Here is an 11,813-nt window from a genome sequence, read left to right on the forward strand (position 1 = left end):
GGGCTCCCTTTTATCTGAGCCAGTAAAGCTGCTACTACGGGGTAAATCGGACGTAGGAGGCGACATGGGGAAAGGAGGATCGGGAGGGATGCGCCACAGTGTCAATGACATATCAAGCAAATGTCCTTCCATTTCGGGCGTCGTTTTGGAATCCAGAATCCTTGATCATTGGGCACGTGCCGCATATCGCTGTATTTCAAGTACTTGTATTTTTTCTTCTCGTAGACGGCGGCTGAGCGTGCACTGTATTTCGGGGCTATTCGTGCTGAGCGCTGCTTTACCATGGCTTACCATGGGTAAGAAACTCTTGCCAAAGTAGGCCACTGCGCAATCTCTATTATCCTCACGCCCATAATGGGGCCCAGTACCGGTGCTTATCATGTTTCCCATGGCGCGCTTCCGGCCATACAATCATGAGTATAATGATGCCCGAGCACTTGGAAAACTCTTACCACCACCATGGGCAAATTCTACGACGAGATACCTGAGCACCTCATAACATGGATAGCAAAGCAGCAGATGTTCACGGTCGCAACGGCGCCGCTCAGCGCGGATGGGCACGTCAATATCTCGTCCAAGGGGGTGGATGGCACGTTCCACGTTGTTGATGGCAAGCGGGTGTGGTACGAGGATCTGACTGGCAGCGGTAAGCGCTGGCAATACCGCAATGAAATCAGCATCATTCAGAGGGTGGCTAGGCAACGAAACGATTTCGCACATACGCGAAAACTCCCGCATCACTATCCTGTTCAACGCCTTCCAGGGGCCGCCCTTGATCTGTCGCTTATTCGGTACAGGTGCCGTATATTCTTCGTACGTCGAGGTTACGAAGGTCTGACGGCAAACCCCAGGCACTGTCCACGAGTTTGGCACACCCGAGTACGACAGCTTCATCTCCCCGGAGACGCGGATGCCAGGTTCGCGCGCGGTCATAGTCATGGATGTGCACAAAGTCGGCACGGTGAGCGCCCTTACCACAGCATACATATTAAGCGAGTTGCCCAGTGTACGAGCCAGAGCTGCGGGTACGGCGTACCGTACTACACCTTCGACGGCCACCGCGACACCATCCTCAACTGGTGCTCGCAGCTGGAGAAGTCGTCGAACAAGGAGAAGGACTTGAAGGCGTGGTGGAGAGCGGAGAACACCAAGAGCCTCGACGGCTTGCCTGGTTTGAACGTCGCGTCTGTAACGGAGCGGCCGGTGGAGAGTCGGTACCAGTTCCACTTGACGAAGAAGCCGAAAAAGAACTCAGACGGGCCTGCTACCGAGGGGCATCTGGTGGGCAAGGAGGAGATAAAGCTCATGCTGGCGTTCCTCTTTGGTGCGATAGCTTCTGCCATGTATGCAAGGGTGAGCGGCCTGAGCGTGTTATCATGACATCTGCCCGAGATATACCATACATACCATTTGGACATATCAGTGGGGACTCTGAAGGTCGCAACTCCCTCGTCCTTTGCTCCAATAGGGGACTTCTCTAGCCAAGGTGGATTGTAAGTCATGGACGTACTGCAAATTCTGCTGCGTACCATGTGTACACCAGCGTCCAGTGATTCGGCCCGACTTTCGCAACCATCGGAACAGCTGTAGATAGCACGGTGACCTGTAAGTGTTGAAAGCCTACACATACCTGTATAGCAGATAACTTTGAATCGTCTGGAAGGGCGTAAGTTCATGAGGAGTTAGTGAAGTCCACTAATGCCCCTTATAAACTTACGCCCTTGCGGCCTCTACAATCATTCTTCTGTCTCGTATCGCCTCGCTATGGAAAGAGGGCACGTTCGTGTTTTGGGACCTCTATACAATCGCTAGCCAGATATCCAGCGCTGCTGCGCGCATGCAAACCGCGCTTTGAGTCAGACTTGTTCGGGGAGACCGTGACCGCCGTAACGACTCAGACGCGCAGAGCACGTGACCGCATATAGGCTGCCAGTGGCACATGACACATCTCGACCCTTGCATGTTTCCTTCCTTCCATCGCTGGCCTTTCGACCGAGACTCACAAATAACTGACTCCAAAACCGCTTGACCCTTGCGGCTACTCGTCATGCCCAAACCAGAGCCGCAGGATTCCTCCGTCCCCGCTCCGCCCAAATACTTCCGCATCTCCAAATCACTCAGACCCTCCCTTAAAACGCGGCTCACTCCAGAAATCATAGCAGAGCTAGACGCCCTCTGGCACGCCGACCCGCGTGTCCCGACTCTGCAGAGTCGCCAGGCGTGGGCGCTCGCGCGCAGCATCGAGCCGATCCGCGTGCACAACTGGTTCTCGCACAAGAAGTCTTTGGCGGAGCGGAAGGGGCAGATTATCCCTGAAGGCACGTATGAGCTGGATACGCGACCACCGACAGAGCTGGAGAAGATCACGGGTGACGACGAGGAACAAGAGAATCGCCCAAAGAAACGGACCAAACGCCCAGAATCGCGCTCCAGTACTTTGTCACCGCCTGCGGGTACCAAGACTAAGGCTATAGACGAATTCCCCAGCTCAGAGTTGACTTTGGTGGACTATGATTCTGACTCTGGTGATCATACCGCGTTTGGACGACCTCTATGCAACAGCGGACGATATAACAGCAAAAACGGGGAGCGTGCTCGCGACTCTGGTTATCTGCTGAGTTCTGGTCGACCTATGGACGCAAATACTCCGTCGAAACGCGCATATACCCCACTGGCTGGCGACTGCTCGGGCTCTGCTCTCTCTGCCAAGTCTCGTGCTCAAAGCCCCCGAGCAACTCAGATCGACTCGGATTCTCAGTGTGCCGCTACACCCCAGCTTGAGACTCGATTATGCAAGCAAGGAACAGTTGGCTCGTCCACGTTCACGTGTGTTCTATGCAAACCAGGACCTACTAACAAAGGTATACTTTCTGGGAGCGCTTCACTTTATGGTCTTCCTTTAGAGGCTTATCCCCCTGGATTCCGTGGCAGAACCTACTAACCTCCCCTCGCTGCTCTCGCCATCTGACGACACCGGCCCGCCTTGTCTGTATAAGCCTTTCTCCCTGCTGTTATCTCGATATGGCGAATCTTTTATGGGTATACGGATGAAACTCGTCGATGAAGTCGCAGTGGGAATGTCTGCTATACCGTGGCTCGAGTCCCTGGAACGCGGGACGCAGCCCGAGGTGCGGATGGATTCATGTTTGTGTTGTGCTGACATTTTACCAGATATATTCGTGATGTGTACCAGACTTCGACGTCTATATCTACGCCCCTCCTGGGAGACCTATCCGAAGAAGTCGTCCCCGATATACCTAGGCAACTAGCCGCAAAACTCGAGGCGATCAACCGGGAGTTGGAACTCATGTGATGTTCTTGTTTCTGCTTGTCCTATCGAACCAGTTGCTGTGATCCGCATGTATGGAGGGACAGTTACAGTGCTATATATACAAATTCACTGCGAAGAAGATGCGCTGGTACATCCCTCAGTCCGCAAGCCCAGACCCAAAAACACCGATGAAATACCTCTTAACACCCTCAACACCTCCGACAATAGCCCCCACCACCCCGTCCGGCCTCACAATGACTACCTTCCTCCTGCCCTTCTCAGCAGAATAATGCTTATACGCATACCCAAAACAGTCCTTGACAACATGGTGCACACCGTCCCACGTCTCCCGAGGCTGCAGCCTCTCCACCGCCGTCCGCGTCGGGAAGACGACCACCGAGCGCGTAACCAGCGGCGGGAGCTCCTCCAGGACGTCCAGCACCTCTTCCACGGCGGAAGAGAATACGAGCACGGTATGGTGCGTCGGCTTGAACAAGTCAAACAGCCTCTTCGTCCCGGGCCCGACAGGACTAATATCAACCCCGGCCTTCAGATCCGCGAGGAACGGCGCGTCCGGCGCGCGGTCGCCCGCGTACACGCGAGCACCCCCCGCACCCGTCGCCGCCCCATACGCCTCCCTTACACTCACCCACCTCCCCTCAGCCTCCTCGTCCACCACGATCTCGCTCCACCTATAATTCACGCCCAGCTGGAAGAACACCTTCCCGCGCACCCACGGGTTCGCGCCCTCGTCCTGCAGGTGCTCGGGCGGGATGTCGCGCTTGGTGGCGGCGGCCTCGACGGCGCGGTCGAGTAGCTGTGTGGTCTTGTTGAGCATCTGCGCGATGACGGGGAGGCGCTCGGAGGTGTAAGTCCCCAGGAGGGAGGCGGGGGCGAGGGATTTGTGGACGAGCGCGAGTTTCCAGGCGAGGTTGAACTGGGTAAGGTGAATTTGTTAGGCTGGATGTGAAGAGGTGCAGCGGGGGAGGCTCACGCTGTCCATGACGGCGGAGTTGCTGCCCTGGTCAGTGGTGGGGTGGTCAGCAGGACTTGGCTGGGGTGCATGTCTGCTCACCTGTGCACCGAAGGGGCTGTGGACGTGGGCCGCGTCTGGGAGCCCTTAGTCTAGCAAGCAGGAATGCAGCAAGCTGGTAATTATTCACCTCCGCATACGAACACTCTTCCTTCTCCGAATTTGTTCACCATCCGTATGTTAGGTCTGATTATACGTAAGTAGCCTTCCTCCATGTTTGATAATGAGATAAACGCACCTGAAAGAGTTCAAGGTCACGAATTCACCAAGCTCAAAATCCGTCCTGCCTGAGACTTCCCGGACGAACTGTCTCAAAGCTTCCGGGTCCGACGCTAATTTTTCGTAATCCGCCTGTCGGCCACCGCTGAGAGACCAGAAGATACCGTCTTTCTCCGTGGGCCGGATCGTTACCCTGTGAGCGCCATGACACACGTACGATGAGGACGTCTATGAAACACTTACCACTTTGTGGAGACGTCGCCCCACATATGCCAGTACTGAGAATAGTGAGTAATGATGTACAATCATTATCATTGGATAAGACGCCTACGTCGTTGCTGAGCCCAGTAATATGGACATCCGCGATGACGAGCCCGTCCTCTGCACGGGTCTCCCCAAGGAAGGTCAGACCAAGTTGTTTCCTCACGATTCCTTGTCGAGAACTCAGTTCGCGGTGGTAAGTGAATTCGTAAACCTCCTCTACCTTTACCGCCGTCCGCCCCAACTAGCCATCTTGCTTCGATAACGCCCGGCACCAGGTCACCGTCTTTTTGTACGGACACATGGACTGTCACAGCGTCGGGGTGCTGCTCGAAGTCGACAAGGCCTACGCCGTACTCTACTTCGCACCCGTGCCTTGATAGGTGAGAGCGCATTATTCTGGTTACTTCGTCTTGCCCAAGGGTATACCCTCGAAGCTATCATGGAAGGCAAGTGAAGAACGTGTGTATATCCTGGATAGTTTATAGGCTTACATATGGACAATCTGGCGTGGGGTCGTACACCGTGACCATGTCGAACTGTTTTGCCGGTTTAGTGATTCCCGGCGAGTCATATTGCGCACACGGGGGCAGCATGAACCCGGCTCTGAGGATATTAGGGAGGACGCCCAGAAACTCGTATATTTCCAGCGTCCTAGGCTACATAGACGAATTGATGAGGCCGGCCGTGGAGCGGTGGCGATAGGAACAGCTGCCTGACCATGATCCCCGCTCCTCGCTGCCCTACGGGAGGTGCAGGAGCCTTGTCAATGACGCGCACTGGGACCCCATTCTGCACCAGTGTGAGGGCGAGGACCAGTCCTGCAGGTCCTGCCCCAACCTACGATGGTGATAAGCTAGAAAAGACCGTGAGTGATGCACCTTACTCACTATGAGGATTGGGATAGGATCAATGTGTCCTTCCGAGGGTTGCATCTTCGCTGGCAAACGGGTTTGCAACGTGTCGCCTTTATATGAGTCTCAGGCAACCTATATCAGCCTGGATAACAGTAACCGCAGCTCCTAGGGTCATAGAAGACCGGTGGGCGGCAGCATCACGAGTTCTGGGTTCGCGTGATTTCACGCGGTACGAAAGGCTGAGCGTAATATTGGCTGAGCAAAGAGGCGAGAAAAAGGGATGAGTAAAGTGCTATTCATGGCTCAAGAAGACTGAAATATCTTCGGCTCAGTCCAACACTCCCGCTGGTCCGGGGAAGTGCACTTGCAAACCTAACCCTGCCCGTAGCCTGAGTGCCAGCGTTGCACACTTTGCGATTGATCCACCTCAGCAGTAGTAAGCTCCTAATGACTGGGCAACGGTCCAGCGATTCAGACATGTGTAATCGCATGTTACGTCTCTGGTGAAAACGCAACTTACCTCATACGTACATCACCTACTTATAGCGGGTCCGGACAAGGGCCCGGCCTCGTGGCGATATTTGGAGCAAACCAACTTGAAAGGGACTGCATTAGTCGTCAGCTTCAATCCGGACCTACGAACGTCGATGTGGTTGAAGTTAAGCCACTACGTATACCGCCGACATCTCCAACCCTAGGCTCCGACTCCTCCGAGTATGGAGGACATTGTCTACTACTTACTCTGTGAACTTATGGCGCCATAGCACGAGTCAAGCCATATCTATCACAGTTGGAAACAAGCCGGGGGACACTATACAATCTCAGCCGCCGGCATATCGTTTCATTGGTGAATAAGATACTGGAGAACCGGAGCTATCATGACTCGATCACGTTCACCATGTCTAACATGGGCGGTTAACGTTTAGTACTTATACCACCGTAGGAGTCATTCCTTCAGGCCAGGACTGCCTATTTCCCCGTCTATCATGGTGAAGTTCTTCGATGAGATACCTCCCCATGTCCTGCAATGGATCGAGAAGCAGCACATGTTCACGGTCGCTACGGCTCCTTTAGCAGCGGATGGGCATGTCAATGTCTCCTCGAAGGGTGTAGGGGGGACGTTCCATATCGTCAATAATAGGAAGGTATGGTACGAAGATCTTACAGGCAGCGGTGAGTGTCGTGCTGCATCGGCGGGGTGTAGATAAGCGTCTAACCCCCCTGTCAGGCAGCGAAACCATCGCGCACTTGCGCGAGAATGGACGGATAACCATTTTCTTCAACGCCTTTGAAGGCCCTCCGATGATATGTCGCCTATTTGGCACAGGTATGTGGTCTCAGGCGCATGACTATAGGGTTGACTGATCGACGATTCTACAGGGCTCGTGCATGAATTTGCCACACCTGAATATGATGCCTACATACCTCCGGACAAGCGGACGCCAGGCTCGCGCTCCGTGATAGTGGTCGATGTCCACAAAGTGGCGACGGTGAGTCATTCGGAGTCAGCTCCCCCGTCTTTGAACCCGTCTGATCAATACGCAGAGCTGCGGCTTTGCAGTTCCTTTCTACGACTTCGTCGGCCACCGTGATACCCTTCTCAGTTCGGGCACACGGAAAGAATTGGCTGACCTCAACGCACTTGATGGAAGAGGCGAGGGTGGGCTCAAAGCTTACTGGGAGAACAACAATACGCGCAGTATAGATGGGCTCTCTGCGTTGCAGTTCGCACATAAGTCGGACAGGGTAGCTGACGCTACTAGGGATTTCAGTCGGTTCGGTGTGGTGACTCGCAAGAAGGGGGAGCGACGGAATATCGGGGGAGAAGAGATGAAACTGATGCTGCTGGCTTTCTTGTTTGGAGCGATTGTATCAGCCTTCTTTGCAAGGCTGCTCCGGGGATGTTGACGGTAGTGTTCATACTTGTACATGCCTGTGTAAGTAGGCCGTACTTGCTTACCTTTGACCTGCTCACCACGAGCACCGGGACTGACAAGATAGTGTTCGGAAGTTATGTATGACCGCCGCACGCATTTCTGAGTCGCACTGAGACCCCCCCCCGCGCAGCCCCGCCACACTAATCACAGTACTTTTACAGCTGCGATCCTTGAATTGACGAGCGGTCGAGTTCCTCACCAATCGTTGGGGGGAGGAAATATGAAGAAGTCCACATTAGCATGGGCAGGCCAAGTCCTACTGAATACAATAATGCTGGGTCTAGCACACAAGATAGGACCGTCTGCAGGTGAGAATAGCTAGCGACCATGAGAATCCTGCAATCTGAGCGTACTAGGAAGATGTAAGGTGTTGTAGAACAGTATTTCATATCCGATGAGACCTCCGTACTGCTGCATTTATGGGCCGAGGTAAAGTGCAATCTATGAATAAGATAGATAAATTGGGATCGTGCTGAAAATCAGGCTTTGTTGCTTACCATAGGTCTTCTTCCGACTCGCTCTGGGTTTTCCATTCCAAGAAATTGTTTTCCGTCGCACGATAGATGGTCTCCCAGTCAACGCAGCGGTGTGTCAGACCGAGCCCATCGATACCGTCTATGTGGTAAGCCTCTCGGAGGAATACGCTTTGCGGTTCAAGTCGCAGGTCCGGCGAGCACAAGATGGACTGGCGCAGGTAATTGATGCAATGTTGCAAGTGTGCTAGCTGCGCGTCCGCGAGGTCCTCACTTACGATGCCTTTTCGTAGGTTGTTCAGACAGTGGAGTTGGTGGAACATCGAAATGGAGAATGCGCGGTGCTTGGGCCCTAGGTGTACAAACCCTCCTCCGAGCGGGAACATAGATCCCCACTCGTCGAAGGATTCGGGGGTGTCTATTTGATAGTGCACCGAGTCCTCCACTGTTAAGAATGCCTCTGCAAGTGCAGGGATAGAAAAATGTTCCGGGTAATCATTTCCTTCATAAGCTAAAGTCATTATGGATGGGATGAATATTCCTGGGGGTGCGGCGGTAGACATACAGTAAACCTTTCGCGCATGCCACTCCACCATGATACTCAGGGTGCGAATAGCCACAAGGAAGATCGCGGTCACCACTAGCATCCAAGATGCCCATGGCAGCGGTGTTTGGACATAACGAAAAGGCATCAAGACACGCTGGAAGAGTGGGAAGTCGTCTCCCGCCGCGCTTGCGGGCTTCTGAGAAAACGTAGCGCAAAGCTCGCGGAAGTGCCAGTGGGCGCAGATAGGTGTCTTAAGCATGAGATACTCATTAGGGTATATCCTGCATTTCAATAGCTAGTTGTTCTGAATCAGAAGCAGTAAATAACTCAGATGCATACGGACAGTGCCCCTACACCCGCAGCAAACGTAGCTATCGCGAGTAGCGGGGTTTGATAAGGGAGCATGTGGCCATCTTGATGTGCGAGACGACGGTCCGCTGGAGTAAGGGCAAGGCCCTGCATTGACAGGAGGAACAGCCGCCACAGACTGACACGCTGCGATTCATTCCGCAAAGATCATCAGTCGTTTGTTCTGATTCTTCATACTTGTTTTCCTGCTGGTGTTCCGGGTATATGTTCACCGGTACCATTAGTTGACGGTCTGCGTATAATCATGATATCGGTCGGGCGGGGCGCCTTCTGCAGTTCGCCATACTTCGACGTTTGAAGGATCGTCGGGGCACCTACCTGGTAATTATTGGCCATCTGAATCTATTACAGGGTACATATAGCCTTCAGATTTCTTACTCGGAACGTTGCTGTATAATAATATACATTTCAAGACTGAAATCACTATCAAAGGGCTTTCACAATCGACTCGGAGTTTTGATTGAATCTGAGTACATACTGAGCTGTACACTTGCCTCATGAGGTGAGTCCGACAAGTTCGGGAGCTGCCGCCGGGCACTCTTGAGTCCCCGTATGGACTTCCCCCGAGACCACCGATGGCATGATGCTCACAACGATGAAGTTGAGCGATGGCGCTGAGCGCTGGGCGTGGAATTCGCTTCCATTTGATAGACCTGCGCCAGAAGGTTGCCGTCACGGACTGAGAATAGACTCGCGTCCCTCATATGTGGGGAACGAAGGAGTTCTAGTCCTACTCGTGAGTCCTTCTCCCCCTTCCAGGCGACATCTGTCCCAGCAGCGAGCCAAGCATGAAAAGGACCGCAAAGGGCCCTGTTGAAAGCGATGACAAGGAAGTATTCAGAAACCTACTGCATCCCCCCCGTAGATGGCAGGCGCTTTTTCTTATCACATTATGTTATTTTCTGTTCCGCTCAGTGCCGTCTTCCGTGCAAGAGGGACCTCTGGGAGATTGGCTGAAGTCGCGTTCTCCTAGTGGTTGGCCGCGAGCCTCGTGTCCTTACCCGTTTCCGAACGTCGTCTCTTCTTGGGCACCCACGGCAGAGTCGCCTGGAATAACTGCTGCGTCAAAGAAACTAGACAAGAAGCTGAAAGCCAGAGTAGCAGCAGGTGGCATAGATGGACTAGCGGTGTCAGTCGTGACTTCTTCTGGTCCACTTTTCGAAGGGACGTATGGCGTTGTCAAAGCCAACGAGACCGACCCAACCAAGCGACTCGAGGTGGATCGTCATACCATTTTCCGCCTAGCTTCAGTCACAAAAATGCTAACCGCAATGGAGACGTGGATCCTTCGGCAGAGAGGTGCTCTAAGCTGGTATTATTTTCCCTTGTACGTACGACGCTCTGCTAACAAGAGTACATAGGGACGACGCAATCACGAAGTTTGTACCCGACTTCAGCATTATCTCCGACGAGGAACCTATCAACGTCAGGCAGCTTGCGTCCCATACCGCTGGTATCCCAGGGGACATGCCTCCGGGGCCCATGACTGAGTGGCCTCATAGCCTGGAGGGTGCTGGTACACCTCCCGAAAATGGGCTGCCATTTCCCGCTCCAGAGGATGTCCTCTCTGCGCTTGCCAACTTCAGGCCTGTCGTACCTCCATCTTACCTCCCTGTCTACTCAGATACCGGATATTCGCTTCTGGGAATGGTCAACCTTGGAGCAAATACTCTCTGGGAGAGTTCCCAAGGTGACAGACCGAAGACACATGCAGAGCTGCTAGAACGCGACATCTTCGAACCTCTCGGTATGCGCAACACCGGATTCTCAAGTAATGTCTTGGACAGAAGCCGGATTGCCGTGGCATCTCTCAACTCTTACGAAGCGGTGTGCCCTGTTCCACAGTTATCTTTATCTGTGAGTTGTTAATACTACTCGACCGTAGGACTACGACTTCCTCGAGGCCATGAACCCTGCTGGCGGGTGCTACAGTAGCCTAGCTGACCTCGGTCTCCTTGCGCAAAACCTCCTCGCCCCAGGAATAGGTACTGACTTGTTGACGCCGATGACCGTACGCGAATGGATGCGTCCACTCCATGCATGGTACGACGACGCGACCGAAACCGGCCTCGTTTGGGAAATCGCGAAGTATCACAATTCCTGGGGTCAAGTTCAGCGGCTCTATCAGAAGTGTAAGTGACGATTACTGTGTTGTCTGCCGTACATTATCACAGCCACGTGGATGCTTTCCAGTTGGACAACTCGGAGGGTACCACACCGCATTCTCGTTGAATCCGACCAACGGGTTTGCCGTGATCGTACTCATGACGGGTGAATATCTCGACTCCCAAGCGCCCACGTTGGACGCCGTCGACGTGTTGCAACCTGCGATAGATCACTACATCGCTGAGACTGTCGCACGCATGTACTCTGGGCGGTGGAGGGCTGAATCAAAGGATGAGGCAGCTGCGAGCGACGTCATCATCAGCATTCACAAAGGCTCCCTCTGGGCTGAGCGCATAATTCTCAACGGTACCGACGTCCTGGGAATGATATACGGGCAAGGCAAAACACGGAAGGTGGGCCTATTTTCCACAGGTCGTGTCGATGAATTTCGGTGAGTAATATACCTGTTCCTATGTCGCACATCTATTCTGACCATCCCATGGTACAGTCTTGCCTTTGGCATACCCCCTTTCAACGATGCGCTGGGTTACGGGTGCACCATTTACTCCTTCGGCGCAGAGATCGGGTACTCCCGTGGGGCCCCTGTCAACGAGATGGTTTTCCGAGGCGATGCTGAGGGGAGGATTCTCAGAGTGCCGTCTGTCGAGCTCGACCTGCGACGTGTTCATTGAGGATAACCCACCGATGCACTAGTAGAAATAGCATCCAACGATTCATGC

General features: G+C 53.6%; 6 protein-coding genes across 6 annotated transcripts; 4 read left to right on the forward strand and 2 right to left on the reverse strand.

Moving 5' to 3' along the window:
• Positions 1 to 459: 459 nt before the first annotated feature.
• On the forward strand, positions 460 to 1,203 carry GLOTRDRAFT_28102 (uncharacterized protein; the record flags this gene model as incomplete). The annotated part of the gene is made up of 4 exons (XM_007861950.1): positions 460 to 646; positions 699 to 797; positions 852 to 961; positions 1,006 to 1,203. Coding segments are annotated over 4 exons (594 nt in total), but the record flags the coding sequence as incomplete, so codon positions are not given.
• An 844-nt stretch (positions 1,204 to 2,047) lies between these two features.
• On the forward strand, positions 2,048 to 2,941 carry GLOTRDRAFT_90491 (uncharacterized protein; the record flags this gene model as incomplete). The annotated part of the gene is made up of 1 exon (XM_007863285.1): positions 2,048 to 2,941. The coding sequence occupies one exon, from the start codon at positions 2,048 to 2,050 to the stop codon at positions 2,939 to 2,941; it is 894 nt and encodes a 297-aa protein (XP_007861476.1).
• A 487-nt stretch (positions 2,942 to 3,428) lies between these two features.
• On the reverse strand, positions 3,429 to 6,301 carry GLOTRDRAFT_113667 (uncharacterized protein; the record flags this gene model as incomplete). The annotated part of the gene is made up of 10 exons (XM_007863286.1): positions 6,162 to 6,301; positions 5,675 to 6,092; positions 5,505 to 5,624; positions 5,279 to 5,443; positions 5,008 to 5,221; positions 4,855 to 4,955; positions 4,767 to 4,801; positions 4,543 to 4,716; positions 4,445 to 4,490; positions 3,429 to 4,208 (listed from the first exon to the last, which is right to left on the reverse strand). Exons 2-10 carry the CDS (start codon positions 5,717 to 5,719, stop codon positions 3,429 to 3,431), a joined length of 1,680 nt encoding a protein of 559 aa, XP_007861477.1. The 5' UTR covers positions 5,720 to 6,092; positions 6,162 to 6,301.
• A 307-nt stretch (positions 6,302 to 6,608) lies between these two features.
• Positions 6,609 to 7,631, forward strand: GLOTRDRAFT_69623 (uncharacterized protein). The gene is made up of 4 exons (XM_007863287.1): positions 6,609 to 6,814; positions 6,870 to 6,968; positions 7,022 to 7,131; positions 7,187 to 7,631. The coding sequence occupies exons 1-4, from the start codon at positions 6,628 to 6,630 to the stop codon at positions 7,547 to 7,549; spliced, it is 759 nt and encodes a 252-aa protein (XP_007861478.1). The 5' UTR covers positions 6,609 to 6,627; the 3' UTR covers positions 7,550 to 7,631.
• Positions 7,632 to 8,071: 440 nt separating this feature from the next.
• Positions 8,072 to 8,572, reverse strand: GLOTRDRAFT_30191 (uncharacterized protein; the record flags this gene model as incomplete). The annotated part of the gene is made up of 1 exon (XM_007861987.1): positions 8,072 to 8,572. One exon carries the CDS (start codon positions 8,570 to 8,572, stop codon positions 8,072 to 8,074), a length of 501 nt encoding a protein of 166 aa, XP_007860178.1.
• A 1,183-nt stretch (positions 8,573 to 9,755) lies between these two features.
• Positions 9,756 to 11,765, forward strand: GLOTRDRAFT_69625 (beta-lactamase/transpeptidase-like protein; the record flags this gene model as incomplete). The annotated part of the gene is made up of 5 exons (XM_007863288.1): positions 9,756 to 10,279; positions 10,329 to 10,794; positions 10,853 to 11,099; positions 11,161 to 11,524; positions 11,582 to 11,765. The coding sequence occupies 5 exons, from the start codon at positions 9,756 to 9,758 to the stop codon at positions 11,763 to 11,765; spliced, it is 1,785 nt and encodes a 594-aa protein (XP_007861479.1).
• Between the last annotated feature and the right edge of the window lie 48 nt (positions 11,766 to 11,813).

Source organism: Gloeophyllum trabeum (assembly GCF_000344685.1).
Source record: "Gloeophyllum trabeum ATCC 11539 unplaced genomic scaffold GLOTRscaffold_00001, whole genome shotgun sequence".
NCBI classification, from domain to species: Eukaryota; Fungi; Basidiomycota; class Agaricomycetes; order Gloeophyllales; family Gloeophyllaceae; genus Gloeophyllum; species Gloeophyllum trabeum.

Bases quoted from the DNA above. Each gene is read 5' to 3' on its own strand.
- GLOTRDRAFT_69623 (XM_007863287.1), top strand. From the start codon at position 6,628: ATGGTGAAGTTCTTCGATGAGATACCTCCCCATGTCCTGCAATGGATC. The intron at 6,815-6,869 runs GTGAGTGTCGTG...CCCCCCTGTCAG, and splicing joins CGAAGATCTTACAGGCAGCG to GCAGCGAAACCATCGCGCAC. The intron at 6,969-7,021 runs GTATGTGGTCTC...ACGATTCTACAG, and splicing joins ATGTCGCCTATTTGGCACAG to GGCTCGTGCATGAATTTGCC.